Source organism: Molothrus ater, chromosome 4, assembly GCF_012460135.2.
Source record: "Molothrus ater isolate BHLD 08-10-18 breed brown headed cowbird chromosome 4, BPBGC_Mater_1.1, whole genome shotgun sequence".
Classification (NCBI taxonomy): Eukaryota; Metazoa; Chordata; class Aves; order Passeriformes; family Icteridae; genus Molothrus; species Molothrus ater.
The window spans coordinates 46,728,939-46,746,126 of NC_050481.2; the positions used below are offsets into that span (position 1 = coordinate 46,728,939).

General features: G+C 37.3%; 1 protein-coding gene across 5 annotated transcripts in view; it reads right to left on the bottom strand.

The window, feature by feature from the left end:
* Positions 1 to 2,104: 2,104 nt before the first annotated feature.
* Positions 2,105 to 17,188, bottom strand: part of SLAIN2 (SLAIN motif family member 2) — a 34,338-nt gene continuing 19,254 nt past the window's right edge. The window contains exons 6-10 of one of the 5 annotated variants that reach the window (XM_036382102.1): positions 16,946 to 16,996; positions 16,117 to 16,254; positions 11,124 to 11,201; positions 6,446 to 6,755; positions 2,105 to 4,743 (exon numbers count right to left, since the gene is read on the bottom strand). In XM_036382102.1, the coding sequence (XP_036237995.1) occupies positions 4,677 to 4,743; positions 6,446 to 6,755; positions 11,124 to 11,201; positions 16,117 to 16,254; positions 16,946 to 16,996 (644 nt within the window). In that variant the 3' untranslated portion in view covers positions 2,105 to 4,676. Of the gene's footprint in view, positions 4,744 to 6,445; positions 6,756 to 11,123; positions 11,202 to 14,425; positions 14,473 to 16,116; positions 16,255 to 16,945; positions 16,997 to 17,188 lie in introns of those variants that run through there. The other 4 variants (XM_036382103.1, XM_036382104.1, XM_036382107.1 and 1 more) reach the window with 4 other exon arrangements.

Genomic DNA, 17,188 nt, shown 5'->3' on the forward strand with positions numbered 1-17,188 from the left:
GAGTCACCATCCCTGAAGGTGTTGAAGGAAAGACTGGACACGGCACTTGGTTGGTTGGATTCGATGATTTCAGAGGGCTTTTCCAACCATGTGATTCTCTGCTTATGCTGCTGCTGACGGAAGCTCAGGTTACAATGTATCTTCTTTTGTTTAGTCTGATGTATCTTTATACAGTATACTTTTGTCCCGAGAGTGCCACATTGCATAGAGATCTCAGGCATTCCAGTTTTCAAATCTAGTAGGTTTTTTAAAATTCAGATTGTAACAGGTTGATGATGCACCAAGTTAAAAAATGACTTTGCTGGTAAAAAGTAATTTTTGCTACCTATTCCTTTAAATCCTTTAAATAAATGTTGAAAAGCTACAAATCAGCTTTATCACTAGAGTTGCATTTTGTGTCCTTCTAAGTGCTTAACGTGGTCCCAGCAGAATTTATCATTTAGTGCAAAAAGGACAATGACACAACTCTGTGGTATCATAGCTGAAAACAGTTGTAAAAAAATCTTGTGGAGAGTGAGTCAGGTGGAGTTTGCTCCTTTAACTCTTAGAGCCAAAAGCCCCTTCTTCACGGGGCAGTTGCGTGTAAATCACGGGTGCTCCCGAGAGCAGCCGAATGCCAGCCCCACCTTCCTGAGGCGTACAGTGAGTACAGACAGGCTGCCTGTAGGTGTCAGACTCGGACTGCACATGGCATAAATGCCAGTCAGGAGCAGGTGGGCCTTCTGGTTTGTTTCTTAAATCAAAGCAACCTCACATGTTGCCTGTTTTAGTTAAAAAATAAACATTAAATCTAAAGTTTGTTCTGTTCCAATCAAAAGAGGGAGACCAATCAAAAGAGGGAGAACTGCAGACAATACTACTGTTCTAATGCAAATAATTCTGAGAAACAAAAAAGGTAAGTTCTAAATTACTGAATTGTGCATTCTGCAGCCATCTCAAGACCAGCAGCATATGCATTTTCAGCCTTCTGCCTCCTTATATGTTCATAACTTTTTTTCCTTCACCACTGCAATTGGGCTGCCAGAGGGGAACACACATGAAATGTAAGAGGACCCAAAGGAGCTGTCACACCTTCCCTCAGAATGAGAACTGAGAAAAATACTATTTCTAATCCTCAGTCTTGCAATATGGTGATGATACTAATTATAAACAACAGTTTAAAACAGAAGAGTTTGTTACAGAAACCTACTAAAAGAGAAGTGCAAAAGGCTAATAATTACCAGATTTTGACACTGCTCTACTTTCCTGAAGGAATGGGGCAAATGGTACTTGACTGCAGACTAAAAGTGACAATACCTTTTAGAAGCAGCAGGTCAGAAGCCAGTTCTCCATAAATACGTCAGTTAACTAGGGGGAAACATCTTAACCTACTGGCTTAATTACAAAATAGGGGACTATACTGGGATAAAGGATTAGTTAGAAGTTTTATAGCTTAAATTCTGTTAAATTTAAGTGCTACCATATAGAATTAAACCTGCCCTTATTAATACCAAGACAAAGATGGTATTCACATTACTATTGAATCCATTGCTTTATAATAAAATGCAGATTACAGAAAAATACGAAGTTCAAAACTAACTTCTTGCTTGTAGGTGAGCCAAAGATGGAGGCATTCATGTAGAAGGTAGATAAAATGTGGACTTATCAGTTCCAAGAGGGCTTAGTAGGTACACTTTTACATGGGTCAATTTTCTGCTAAATGCCAGAATTTTCAAAATTAAATTTTTTTTCATGTGGTGGTCTGAAGTCCTGGAAAATGGAAAGGAAGGCTTGTATACTTCAAACTGCCTGTACAAATCTCTCTGGATGAACACTTAGAATACAGTTTTTCATGTAAATCTGAACTATGCAGGGTCTTTCTGGAACAGAGGCACAAGTCCACCTCTGTCTGTCAGTGAAATCACAGATTTTACCCAAATACAGTGTTGTACTCAGTTCATGAATTACAGTAGGCAGAAACCAATACTGGTAACCTCTAAAAAGAGAATACAGTTCCTGAAAAACAACCCAACCAACCAGACAAAAAAAAACCCCATAAAATATCCTCTAAATTTCTAAAAGATTTTGAAAACACTTTGTTGTAAAAATAATGATCCAGTAAGTATTTTGTGGTAAGAATATTTTATATTTTTTTACACTTTTAACACTTACAAAAACATTCAAACACAAAAAAAAAATTAAATTACTTTGGGAGCAGAATAAATCCTTCTGCCTACACACATACATCAATTCCAAGCTGTTGGCACAAAAAGTAATCCACATTCATAAAACCCTTACTACTATATCAAACATAAGTTAAGTAAATCATAGGCACTATTTTATCAAATCCATATTTCCACAATTCTGCAGTAAATCTCTAAACACAGAGCCCCATGATTTCCTGATATCAATGAACTGGTAATGCACAAAGGCTTTCTAGCAGACAGACAGCCTGTCTTCTCAGGAAGTCATTTGCTGTATTTCGGGGAGAACAGCAGAGAAAAAAATCCTATAAAACTCAAGCTGAATTTACCCAAGCGATGAATTACTTAACTTAAGGAAACGTACACAAGTTCGATGCAGCCATGGCAAAACCCCCAATATTGTCACCTAAACTGACTTTCAAAATTTGTAAGTCAAGTGAAGTTTGATCAAATCCATCAAGTTAAATTCCCCTTTCTTCAGTGAAGACTGCAGCACTGATTTGTACAATGCTGAAATATTAAAATTCAGGCTTTACTGAGAATATGCACATTTGATCTAGTCCTGTTTTCTGCTGAACAGTGCTGTGAGATACATCCATTCCCTGTACCTGCAGGTGACTCAAGGCTGCATTAGTGGTATGCACTGCTCTGTACTGGTGAAAGGTGGTTTCTGCTGCAATCTGACAATTACAGTATATTTGACACCTTGACTTTGAAGTCTTAGCACAGATCTTGGTCTGGTGTGTGAAATCACCCATCAACCCAGAGCTTGCTTGAGTAGTTTAAGTTGCAAGTTAGTCTCCACTCCTTCCTATTTGGTTTCTTCCAAGTCAAGTAGTATTGAATGGCTTTTCATCCAGGAATATGTTAATGTTGGCCTAAAATTCAAGTGCTAGAATTTCAGGATTAGTTATCCTCTTAGTGGTGGGAGCAAAATACACCAGCAGTCCCAAACTCAGTTACTAATGGGGTTGAAGGCTACCTACCGTCCAAGCTGACTTGTAGTGTTTGTCAATCATTGCACAAAGGATTCACATTCTCTTACTTCATCAACTGTACATCCAAAATATTGAAAAACCTTCAAACAAAATCCCTTCCGCTTAACTAGTCCCACTCAATACAACTTCAGGTACAGATTTTTGTATGATGTCTTCCAAAACAGAAAACAATGGTTCAATGCTAAATATATCAGTTGTTCTGAGCAAAATGTATTAGAGTAAGTCAGAGCCACCAGAGGAGTTTAATAGCTTGTAAACAGACATAGCAGGTTTCATACTCTGTTACCAGTAATGTAAGATACACATATGTAAGGCAAAGTACATATTTAAACACACTTACATGGGCAATATCTTCTGTAAAAATATTTACAATTTAAAATAAACCAATTTAAGAAATGGATGAAAGTAAAAAAATAGGATACAGAAAACTCCCTCATACCATGGAACATCACCTAAATGAATATCATTTGGCATCAGAGTCAACTCATTTCCTTAAAATTTGTATGTTACAAGTGCATAGTTGTGTTTCCTTCTCCTTAACTATCAGCATTTATAGTTGCTGCAGGCTGCATGTATAGTGGTATGGTATTAGAATAAATCAAAATTATCACTTGCTCTTTCTTCTGCAAGGAAACCTGCTATAAAAAATTTTTCCCCAAATAGCAAGCCATGTGTTAAAAATGTGGCTACAATAATGAAGGCCATCTTTCCTGAGCCAGGAATTTAAAATTAGAAAGATTGTACAACTGATACTAAGCCCTTCTGGCAATCAAATGTAGGAGTAGGTAAAGCCAATAAATCAACATAGGAAAGATGCAATCTATACTATTGCATTGTGTGTGTCTGCTACATTCAAACCTTTTAATGTGACAGAAGTCATGGCTACAACTCCCTGTCCTGCCCAATCCTCCAGAGTAGCTGCTGATTCTTCCTGCACTACTGAAGGACAGATCCAGCCCCAGGTGGGATCTCATACAATTGTTAAAAGCAACATTTCCCTAGCACTGTAGCAGTCTGCAATCAGAACATGCGCTCTGATTCATGTAGCCTTGTTTCAATAGTACATATTCAGCAATCTTTCTTGCTGAGTTAAAGCAGGTTGAAAATGAAGTTTTGGATGATGTGTGTTGATAGTTATCCTTGCTGTTTTTCAAGATGGGCATTTCTTTGGCATTCATTCATTTTTGCCCCGACATTGGCCACTCTCATAAATGCTCATATTGATAACATTTTTAGCAAGCAATAAAAAAGCCCCCAGAACTGATAGCAATTTAATGTAGAAGTGATTGTATGACCACCAAACATCTGATGTTAGATGTCATTAAAGTGCTGCTTTATAATAATCTCTGCCAGTTTGTGCTAATTAGAGACAGAGAGGTTTGGAATTTTTACAAATTCCAAGAGTCATATCTGAACAGTTTGTTTAATCAAGCTGTCTTTTTGCCTGGTGAGGAAGTATCCATGAGCACTGGAACTCTGCATTAAGCTGTGCAGATCAGTAGCAGCCATCTTTCCAACTCTCATCTTTCACGTTGCCATATGTCTTGGGAGTGGGTAATGATCTAAAATGAAATGAGATTTTTTCAGTTTCATATATAACTGTTCAAGTCTCTATCTACAATACATAAGAATTTAAACTTTTTATAAATAACTGAAATATACACTTCCTTCATTTACTTCTCTGCAATACAGTTTACTTAAGATAATCTTGAGAGTATTTTCCGTTTTAGGTTTCATGTGTTGTATCTTCGCAACTACCACGCCAGGAAAAACGCTAAATAAATAAACAGACAGAAAACTTATTGCTATTATACTCTGTGAAAATGCAAACTTAATCTGCTTCCACCTAAAATGGGCTGATTTTTCAGTGATGTATATAAACAGGCAAATCCTTGTTTAGAATATAGCATTTTGCTTACATCAAAATCTGACATTCCTAGAAACTTGATTATTGCATTGTGTACAGAGTCTGCATTATAGAGCCATGGAATTGTTTAGGCTGGAAATGACCTGTAAGATCATCAAGTCCTACCATTAACTCAGCACTGCCAAAGCCACCACAAGACCATGTCTCAAAATGCCACATCTACACATCTTTTACATATCTCCAGGGATGACAACTCCACCACTTCCCTGGCCAGCTGTTCCAATGTTTGAAAACCCTTTTGGTGAAGAGATCTCCCCTGATACCCAATCTAAACCTCCTCTGGTGCAAGCTGGGTCTATTTCCCTTTGCCCTATACATGCAAACTTTAAAAAAAAATTTATGAAGTCAGTTTTAAAAAAGTTTAGTAAGGGAAACACTTTTCTATAAGCTGTGATTTGGACAACCACACTTCACTACTATTAGCAAACTCCTAGCAAAACAATTGCTTTTTATTACACACAGTTCTGTACTGCTGATCAGTGCAGGCTTTAACCACAAAAGTCAGTGCTGTGACAGTCACTTGTCATTCCCCTGCCTAGCACTCACTGCAGAGCAGAACTTTTCCACTGTGCTATTTACCACCATTTTGTCTTTTTTACAGTACTACAGACTAACTGTTTTTCCCTTCTGTTTAAAGAGATTCTTATTTCTCATGGATGACTGCTTCCTTATGTGAGCTTCTACTTAACACCTTCAGTGAAAACTGACATTTACAGTTAATACTCGGTCTCTCTTGCAGTAGTTTTCAAAAAGACACATCAAGCAACGTCTGTAGTTGGGTGTTAGCACAGTTATGTTTAAGCTAAAAATTCTGTTTCATCCTGGGGGTTAACTGCAGTGCTTTTTATTTTAAGTTTAGCAAATGCTATAGATGTCTCAGTGCATCTTCCTTCTGGAAGTTTTCAGCTGCCCAAGGAGGGAAACTACTCTCAACATGGTACTGTTGCTTGAGTTATGGAGGCAAGCAGTTCTGACTTCAGAATGTGTGACTCACACAAGTGAATTTTCTCTTGCCAGCTGTATTTTGGTAACTTTTTACCACATGCAGACAAATTCTTGCTGCCTTATCAGCCCAGACTAAGATTTTGTTTACTTAGTTCAGTATCTTCCATTACTGATTTCACTTTCACTCGTTTACTTTCACTCTCTCATTAAAGAACCTTTATCTCTCAGTTTGGATTCAAAACTGTTTTGGAAATACTTCACATGGAGGTCTCCATTTCTGTTCTGAAAACCTTAAGATCAAAATAACAATTGCAAGAAGCAGCAGCACAAATACACAGTGAACAAAATTAGTTTTAAAAACTTCAACCTCAGACTGCCTGTCAGAGACTCACCTGCGAACAGGCTGTGCAAGTTTGCTACGAGGCACTGGGATGCCCCCTGTGGAAGGGGCACTGGGTCTGGGCAAGCCACTCCTCATCCCTGCTGGTCTGGTAAGAGTAGTACTGTTAATACTGCTGGCAGGACTGGGCAAGCCTGAGCTCTGGGCTGCGAGGGGCCCTGGTGAAGAACTGCTGTGCGTCAGCTGAGCGGCTTCTGGAGAGGCAGCCAAGCCCGGCCCGTGGGTGCTGAATGCTTTCACCGGCTGCCGCAGGGCCAAGGGAGACGGTGCCGCGGGCGAGCGGAATTTACTTGAAGAAGGTACTGCAAAATACAGAAGTCACTTTCAGCTTGTGCTACAATATTACTGAAATGAACAACTGGAAATTACTTTATGTGATTGTACAAACAATATGGAATGTATAATGGAATACAGCCAATCAAGCAGCAATGAGAAACAGGAATTCAGATGTCCTCTTTGTCATGTGTTTTTGATATCATAACTCTAATGCCCTCTTTGCTGACTACAAATATTTATTTGGATTTGTAAGTGATCCTAATCAGGCTATAACTGTTGTATCAGTTAAGTCAAAAGAAATAGAGAAAAAGGCTTAAGAAGAAATGTAACTGCTTCAGAAACATGTGAACTTAATTCCCGTCTGTGAAAGAACACGTTGAAGAACAGTATTCTAGTGTGACACAGGCTTTAAACAGATTCAAAGGCTATTTTAGTCTTCAATGATGAAATTTTGAGCACAGAGCATCTTGGTGATTCTTTAATGCTGTTCTGTTTAACCACTGAGTTAGAATTCATCTAAAGATATAGTTACATCCCACATTTTCTGGCAGATGAAAAAAAAAAAGATGGGGTTATCTGTCCTGATTTCAGCTGGGATAGAGTTAATTTTCTTCCTAGTAACTGGTATAATGCTGTAGTTTGGATTAAGGATGACATCAGCCAACCCCCAACACCAAAGAGGTTAAGGTGCTGCTTAATGAAACTTAAACCAGACAACTCTTAACAATTTATAGCCTTCCTCTTCTTACAAACATTACCTAAATGATCAGTATAACTAATACCTGTTTCTAGTACTTTGTACCTGAGTTAGTATGCAAGGTTTTGTTATCAGTCCTTTCTGGGATATGTTAATAAGACAGAATATTCAACAGTCCTTTGATAATGCCAAACCTTAAGCATAATTCTTCACAAGTATGAGGAATATTTACAAATTATGCATAACTTATCACTGAATAGAATACTTAAATAAACTCATCATCTTAGTAATGGAATGAAATTTCACCAGCTTTTCGAAATGATTAGGGTGAGTCAGTAAGAGTCAACACAGGATGATCAAATCAATCACGTAACAAAAGCATGTTTACATCTAGTAAATCTGCATTAACTATACTTTCCTCTACTAAAGAATTGTTTTATACTGAGACCAAAGTTGCATCGTTTTTGACGGATGTTGTGCATAAAGAAGCTGGTCCTTAACACAGCTTTTATTGTAATTTTCAAGGTAGATCCAGTAAGAACACGAGGAGTGAGAAAGGAGACAGGTAATGCAGGAATGCAGCATCCCAAATGGGGTACAGAAGAACTGGTAATTTTGAGATTGTATTCTAAAGCTGTTTCTTATAGGGAATGTCTAGGAAGATTAATATGTACCTCATTAGAGATGTGAATTGGATTTGATTTCTTTCTGGATTACCCAAGGGGACCTTTCCCCTGACAGCAATATCAAACACAGCATGAAGCCGCTCATGGGAAAAGCTGACAAGAAAAGGTGACAGAGAGGTCAAAACCACATGACAGTTGCTAAGTGGCAGGGAGATTAAGTAAAAAACCTTAAAATAAAAGCTGGCATGAAGCCAGAGTATGGATTAAGGAAAGCATTACCAACGGAATGACTGGACAAGAAGAGCATCCGAGTGCTCCTAGGACTAAGATAGATTATATGTAAGTTTTTAAAACGTGACATCGCCTGTTAACATCAATGCAATCAAATCTGCAGAATTTCCAAGTGACTCTACAGTGTAAATAGTGGGAGCTTTTATCACTGAACTCCTCATTATAATGCTTGGAACACAAACACAGCACCATGTTAGCAACTACCAGCAAAGCAATGCCAGTCTATAAAAACTGAATACAGCTTCAGGCCTCTTACAGGCACAACAGGGAAAAGGTTTTTAGGTAAAGAATACAAGCAACAAAAAGTTGCAACAGAAGTAAGCTTCCAGCATTCCCAGAAGAAGTAAGGATCCAGTAAATTAGTCTTCTCCATCCTCTTTAACCTTCTGCTGGCCATATTTTACCATGCTGCAAACTTGAGCTGTCAATTCATAAAACATTTCCTGTCAGCACAGCATTGCAGACATTGCTGAGAGCTATATTCATTCTTGTGCATAATGTAATGAATTGTCTTCCAGAGCAGCCCACATGATGCAGTCTGGCAAACTGCCTACTAGTTCTGTTCTACAGATAAAGAATTTGGTCTCAGAGCAGTTTTTGATATTCATTATAGTCAGTTTGGTCTATCTGTAAGACAGGATCACAAAGACTGAGGTACTGCCTCACAGACTATTTGGTAACTGCGTAACCATGTATAGTATTTAGCTGATCCATGTTCAACAAAAACGTGTAAACATATAAGTGTAGTGCTTAATAACTTTACACAACTCAGTCTCTCCTTATAAAGTAAACTAGAAACAGCTACAATTAAAACATCTGGCAGCCAAAAAAAAAAAAAGAAAAAGAAAAAAAAGAAAAAAATTAAAAGGCATGGTGCAGTTATGATATTTAGATGTCCTACCCTCTCTGGACTCTGTCCTGGATTGTGGGCAGGGAGCACGAGATCTCCATGTGGCAAAGTAGGGTGCTGTGAAGCTGCAAACTTATTTGGCTTGCACTCCAAGGCCAGCTGCTGCACACCAACTTGAAAACAGATTAAATTCTAATGCAGTTGTTAAAGCACAACCATTATGATGAGATGAATCACCCCAATATGAAAGAACAGATGAGGTATAACTATTGGAATCAATAAACTGATCTGTCATCTCAGTACAGGAAAGATGTGGACCTGTTGGAGCAGGTACAGAGCATGGATGAGTATCTCTCCTCTATCTGGAGAGAGGTGGAGGTCTTCAGCCTGGAGAAGAGAAGGTGCTGGGGAGATGTTACCACAAAGTGGTAAAAAAAAGCCAACATGTGTGTGAAAGGTGTCAAGCTATGTAATGAACAGTATTTTAAGAAGGTAAAATCAATTGTTGCTCAGCTGTTAATTTCTCTGCTTCATTACTATTAAATACTTCTATACTCATGAGGATCTCAGATCAGAAGAAAGAAAACCAACACATTAAGGACTATAAAATAGCAAATAACTGAAAAAGACAAAGCAAGTAACTGAAAGGGTCCTCATTTGCAGTAAGGAATGACAACAGCTATAAACTGGAATATATAACTGGCAGCGCAATGTGCTCTGTTCCTCATTCTCTAAGGTTTAATAAATTTTTACAAATTATATAAACTCAAAGAAAAGCTGATTTTCTGTACATTCCTACAGGCTCAGACCAGGCCACTGACCTAATAAGTGTTCCAGACAGCCAGAGGAGGGCATGGCCAACTGGAAAGAAAGCAAAGAAAGCTCTGCAGAGGAATAGCAATGCAGAACACTGTGAGAACTTTATCTGGTACAAAGTATGAAAACTGTTAAAAGACTTCCTCTTAAGACATGTGAATCTGTTTCACAGGCCTCATACTCTGCTAAAACTTTCTGCATGGTATGAAGATGACTCTAAGGAGTTGGCATTGTTGAAGCCCCAAGAGAAACACGTACATTCTGTCAGCCCCTCGTGTCTGCACCAGTGACTCTCACAACACTCAAAGGATTCTAGCATCTACAAGCTTATGAATTAGTCTCAAGTGTAGTATGAATTTTAAATTGAGATTTTCTTGATTGTAATAGACAACAGACCAACTATGCTTAAAACCAAAATCATTGTTTACCTTAACTGTGAAATTGAGGCAGTGTCACATACAAGGCTGCCAGAGCTGATTAAAAATCAGATAAAACTGTCTAATTGTATTAGAGACTCGATATTTCATTGTATTAAAAAAAAAGTCAAGTTCAACCATTAGCAAACTGGAATATTATATACAAGAGTCTCTAATTCCTTGAGTCAACAAACCTTAATTCATCTGTGTTGGGATTAACCTTCTGGTTTTGAGAGGAAAAGAGAAAGCATAAGTACATGCAAAATAAGTTGACAGTCTACACTCATCTTCTCAAAGATAAATTTGTTAGCTTTTGTTCCTAGCACAAAGGATTGTATGAGTATTTTTACAACTTCTGTTTTAAAAACTGTATTTTGCCATTTAAAGAATTCCTATACAAATGCAGCCCTAGTGAATATGTATTTAGGAGTCCACTTTTCTAATCCCTATTTCCTGACTAATGTTAGAATGTCACTGTTCCTTGGACTTTTATCTCAAAATTCAATCTCCTATATAACACAGAGTTTATTTTCAATATTTAGACCAAGAAGTTAACTTTCATACAGCAAGGACCACTTGGTTAATCTCTACAGTAATTGCAAGAGCAAGTTTATTAATCTAGAACATGTGAGATTTAATGCAGGCGAACCATTATCTGAGATTTGCTGGAGCTTGATAAGAGGTTGTAAGTTAATTACCTCCTTTTGTAGATGGAGTTTGAAGAAACTGTTTGGTTTTGAAGGCAGCACGAGGCAAATTTTTCTGCCTTTGCAGAGCTGTTGAAAGACAAGAAGTGTTATATTTGTCTAAGAAGATAAGAAAACTAAATTCACTGGGAATTTCAGAATTGTATCCACTTGTGAAGCATCAAGAAACTGTGAGTAAAACACTCAAAAAGCTGTTATGACTCTGGAAGTGATGGAGTTTTGTGAATGGTGCTTGCTCTTAATGGCAAAGAGTTGCAGAGGAGTGTGTCAGAAATTTTGCAGTGCAAAATGCGCAGATTTGGTAAGAGTAAAGCTTCTTGCAGGGCAAAAAGCCCAGAAATGCAAAACAAAAATTAAAACACCAAAGGGAGAACAAGCCACCTAGCAAACATGCTACAGCAGTATGAGAGCAAGATTAGATACAGATGAAAATTAAACTGTTGTATTTGACCTAGCAAGACTAAATTTTTAATTTTAGAAGTGTTTTCAAAAAAATATTCTAATACTATACAGAAGCATAAATCTTTGTCTAATATGATCATCATATAAACAACTTGTATTCTTCAGTTATGGAGACTTAAGCCTTCTTGAGAGATGTCTTTTTTCTCTCCTCTTCAAAAGGTACACAAGAGGACTTAAGCTTAAAATGAAGACTTAACACTAAGATTTATCAACTGCCAGCATGTACCCAGCATGATGGAAATTGGTTTTTATTGCTCCTTTTCTCCCTCATCCTGCCTTTTGTCTAGTAACACTCAAGGGCTGGTGCTGCCTTGAAATGACCTCACTACCTACCAGTTACCAAGAGAGAAGCCAATATTCCGAGAGCTGCAGAATCTTGGCATGGAGAGAATTACTTATTGCCAGAAGGAATGCACTGACTCAGCCTATTTCCATCACAGCACATTTAAGGGGGAGAAGGAGGAAAGTAGTCAATGAAATAAAGCTTTGACTACACAGAGACTTCATAAAATGATAATGTATGAATAAACATCTCTGCTTATCTCAGTGTATGAAGTTTTATAGCAGCATAAAACTGATTGCACTAGCAAGGCTTATTTCCATAGTGAGAAGGAAGAAAGATGGGGGAACAGCTGTGCAAAAAGATCCTGACCCTGAGTAAGGAATAATATCCCATCACCAATTACTGAATATCACTATAAAGAAGGTGGGGGGGAATAATTTGAATCCTAATATTAGTTAATCATTTTGATAGCATATAATGATTACTATCACCTTTCCTATGCTTCAGTCAGTGCAAAATACACAGTTTTTTTATGAACTATAAAAAATTCATCATATGTTTTAACATCATGCTGAAATTATGACTAGGCAGGCTACTCAATTTAGTCTTAATAACTAACTAAAACTGTCATGTTCAACAAACAGCAAAAAGGAATTAGATTGTTCATAAACAGTAAAATTCTGCCTGTGCCTACTACTAATAAAAACATTATTCCTTCTACCAACTAGAATCTAATGCAAAATAACCTGTGGCAATATGTAATTCTTACTCAACTGGCACATGGTCTTCCTAGAAACTTTTTTTAAAGCATACATGTGAACAGCCAATTAAGTACAGTATGGTCTCTAAATATGAGAACAATTCCTAGAAATTTACTGAGGCAGACCACTAGGCAGACTGCTTCAGTCCTCAAGTATTCCCCTTTATTATTTTCTACAGAATCACTGTTTTTGTTATACCACAGAAAATGAAGAAAAGCTTCTTTCTTCATATTTTGAATTTATTTTGTCCTAATCCACTCAGATTTCAATATGTTACTGCACATGGCACTTTCTTCCCCCATCATTATTCACACTTCTTGCAAGTCAGAGAGATGGGATGATATGGAAAGGATTTTAAATACGCATATATCAAATTCCTTCCTTCTCAATGGAGACTCTAGGAAATAGACACTCAATAGCAAAACATTTCTGTGCACTGAAACACTGAACAGAGCTTAGGCAGTACAATCTGAGCAATGCTGAGCAAACATGCAGTTTGAGATAAGCGCCCAATGCATGTTTATCCACACCACTCGCTGCTCTAGAAGTGCTCTCTGTGTGCTGTGACATTCCCTGTCACAGCTGCTGCGTGCTGAACTCATGTAGTTACATTTACTTCTGATCAACTAACTGGACTACTTGGTCTCTTCAAAACTTACTCTTCCTCCTTTTACTCTAAACATGCCAAGCAGTTGGATCTTGGCAAGCAGACCAGTCACTTTACTGATAGTTTGAATCTACAGCTTGAGAAAGTTTTGTATTTAGCTCTTTTTAAAAGCATCCATGTGCTCATAGTGCCACTAAGTACAAAAACATCACACAGAATTCAAAAGCAGGTAGCTCCCATGTGGAAGTCACCCTACCATTTCTAGAGCTTTGTACAATCTATGTGGTACAGGACCCAAACACAAAGATTTCCCATCACTAACACTTTAGACAATACCTATTCCTTGGGGAACACACATATTACCATATCTTCTAGTGCTTTAAGGTGAACTATTTACTAGCTTTCATATTTTAAAAAAAGTACTTTCTGCAGAATGGCACGGAGAATCAGATGTAAATGAAGAATCAAATTGTTAAAATTGCTATTTAATTCAGTCTCTCTTCAAAACCAATTTGGATTGTTCACCACACTGCAGCTAAAAGTTAAAAGGCCTATGTTTTCATGTTTACAGTTGTACCTCTAAACACATCACATGTGTCTTCCCTCTCTTCTGTAAGCAAGCAAATACAATTTGGCTATAAAACTGTAAGAGGAATTGTCATTTCAGAAACTTACTGGATTCCTAGCTCATTTTTTGAATGCCAGCAACCATAGCAAGTTCAGTATTGCAGCCACAGCAAATGTGCAAGTAAATTATGAACCGCAAATCTTTGACAAGGAGCAAAGTAGTGACCTCGGGTGGCAAGCCAGCATCCTCGCAAAGGTAAGCTCATGCAAGACTAGCAGCTGTATGAGGAAGCTTCAAATCCCAAGACCCAGAAATCATTGCCAAGGGAAAACAAAAATTGCTGCAATTTAACAGTGCTTTGTGCAAAGTGACAAAATATAAAACTAATAAAACAAAAAGTATACAATAAAAGGACACAATTCTGGAAATCTTTATACAATGTACAGTTTTGCAGAAAATTTTTTAATCCGGACTAAACAAAGATACTTACTCATCGACTTCACACACAAACCGTTTTACGATTGTCAATAGCAAGACTCTGACAAACATCTGTAAGAGCAGGGAAACTGTAAAAGCTAGAAATCTGGCCTTTATTAATGATATTTAACTTACATTTAAATGTAAGTTGGTCTAGAGTGGTTCACATTTGGGGAAATTGTCTATGAAAGAAAAGCAAATTTACCTAAGTAATTCTTAATGCATCCACAAGTTGAAAAAATGAAATATAAACACAATCAGACCACTTTGGTTCCTGCAATGAAGTAACTGACTAAATATTGAATACTGAGTCTTTTGTTGTCTGATCTTTCCAGAAAGTTTAACCATGAATATACTTTTAATTCTGGAAATAGCCTTCTAGCTAAGTTGCTCTCTATGCTCTTCCCTTTCCAGTTCACTCACTTCTAAAGCACCAAATGAAATCGGTAGAGATTTTTACTAAAAATATTTTTTCATTAAATTTATTTAAGCTCATTTTGATAATTCTTCCTATCACTGAAATAACACAGCTGTAGACCAGCTGCCCAACTGCTCTGAGTGCTTTATACTTTGATAAGGCTGCCAAACAGGTAACAGTTGTGCATTTGAACTACACAAATGTCCTTTTAGCTTGAAATCCCACCTTCTGAGTGTCTGCCAAAGGTGGAAGAAGAGGGCCAAGGTGGAAGGATGCTGGAGTAACTTATATGAATAATGGTAAAGTCACACTAACTTCTGTCTACTGCAGTATCACACACCTGGGACTGACTGTCCACAGAATCCTTACATCTGCTCTGAGTCGGTACAAAGATGGAAACCTTGGAGTCTTTGGCTTGGTCTCTATTCCTTATGCTGTATTTAACTGTACTTGGTAGCTTTAACACATTGTTTTGAAAGTTTTAAGACAACCAACTAGGTATGCCACTATGGCTTCACTGTTCTATAGGTAAAATACCCCTAGTTAAATTCACAAACATTATTTTTACATTTCCAAATATTTAGATTACTGATGAACCTTTTCACAGAATTTTTACAGTTCAAAGCTCTTCACATAAAAATATTCATAATGTGTTCTTTCCTTGAAAATGTCACACAAGGTTATTAAATTCAGAAACTTGTTTTAAAAGAAATGGTCAGGAAACATTTAAACAACAGGAACTGGCAATATTGACATATAAAGAAACACTGAATATTTAATTTTCATTTGCTTTGGCTTCTTTAAGGTCACCATTTTCAAGAGATTTCTGATAATAGCAGTATTTTCATATCAGCAGTTAACTTTTGTAGAAACTAGGAAAGCAATGGGAGTCCAGCAATGGGCTAATATGTTTTATGAGACACAGGTTCATCCAAACCTTTTTTAGGAAGTAACTAACACTTAAAGTAAATAAAATTGCCAACTGGATATATAATCCATATGCCCAGGAAAAAAAAAAAGAAAGAAAGAAACTGCAGACATGGGTTAACTTAAAGGGCTAAACTGAAATTAACACTTTCAGGTCATGTTTCACTAGTTAAAAAAAGCAATAAACATCATCTAGCCTAGAAAGAAAAGCTTTGGACATGCCCAAATACTGTACTTATAATTCTTCATATTACTTCTACATATACTTCTGGGAAACTATGAATGACACCTTAATAAGAAACCAGACTTCGACTATTTTGCGAACCATAAAAACAGATTCACCAAAGTCTGATTACAAATCAAGATTAGCATCTCTAGTGTGGCATGCAATGTTCTGCTTTGCCCTGAGACTGGGCAAAGACAGCTCAATACCATCACTTAACTCTGAAATTCACACTGAACTACTACTGAAGGTACTTACTGGCTGAGGCTTGAGGTTGAATGCGAGGTATTCCTCCATTTGGCACTTGGAAATTTGAGTCACTTCTGCTGTTTTTCACAGACTCTGCTTGGATGTTGGATGTCCTGGACAAGTTTGGAAGACTACGCCTTAGCTTTTCTGTATGAAATAATACAAAGATACAACATGTAGTCTGATGCTGGACGAAGGTCAGATTGTGAACCTGTAGCTGAGCCCCAAATGTAAGTGAAACAAAGTGTTAGCCATATAAAACTACAATTTAAAAGTGTATTTTGCTACATTACTTCTTCTATCACATACAAAATATTTATGTATCTAAAGAGTAAGAATGTCTATTTCTCACCTATGGTGAAAAAAGTCAAGCATATTGTGTTTTGAAATTGAAACATATCTGGATTGTGATTCTCTGGGTTTTATGGTAGTATTATCAAAGCTGAACAGACAAACCTAATTTGCAGTTTTGCACAGTTTTCAAATTATTTACCTACAAGGTTATTTGTAACAAAATGCTTGCCTGAAGAGTAAAAACAACATAGATGTTTGAGTGAATTTTTGAGACTGCCCTGTCCCGTATCAGTCCATTATACAACAAATAACAGAGTCCCACTTGGTAAGGACCTCTTCATACACAGTATTATTAAAGTGTCCAGTTATGCTTCATCTTTCACATATGACTTGACTTATCTACTCAGCTAATGCTGATACGTCAGGAGCCTTCTAATATTTGTACCACTGTTCACAGAATATGAAAAGATGTCATTAAGTACTTCTCAAGTCTAATGACATTCTGTGTATCTCCAACCCACGCAGAGCTGGGTTGATGACATACTTTGGACAGAAGACTGAAGAGGCCTTGACAGGATGAGTGGCCAACCTGATTCTGCAGAGGGATGCAGGGAAGAAGTAGGTTACAATGCACAAGCACTAAAGGTGAAAACAAAACTAAGTCTTCATTGGCTGAATTATTCCAAAAAATGTACTTTCTTCACTTAGCAGTTTGCATTCCTTTGTACTGCACTTGGTACACTGTTGAACCATATCAACCAAATGTCCCTCCAATCATTCTAGACAA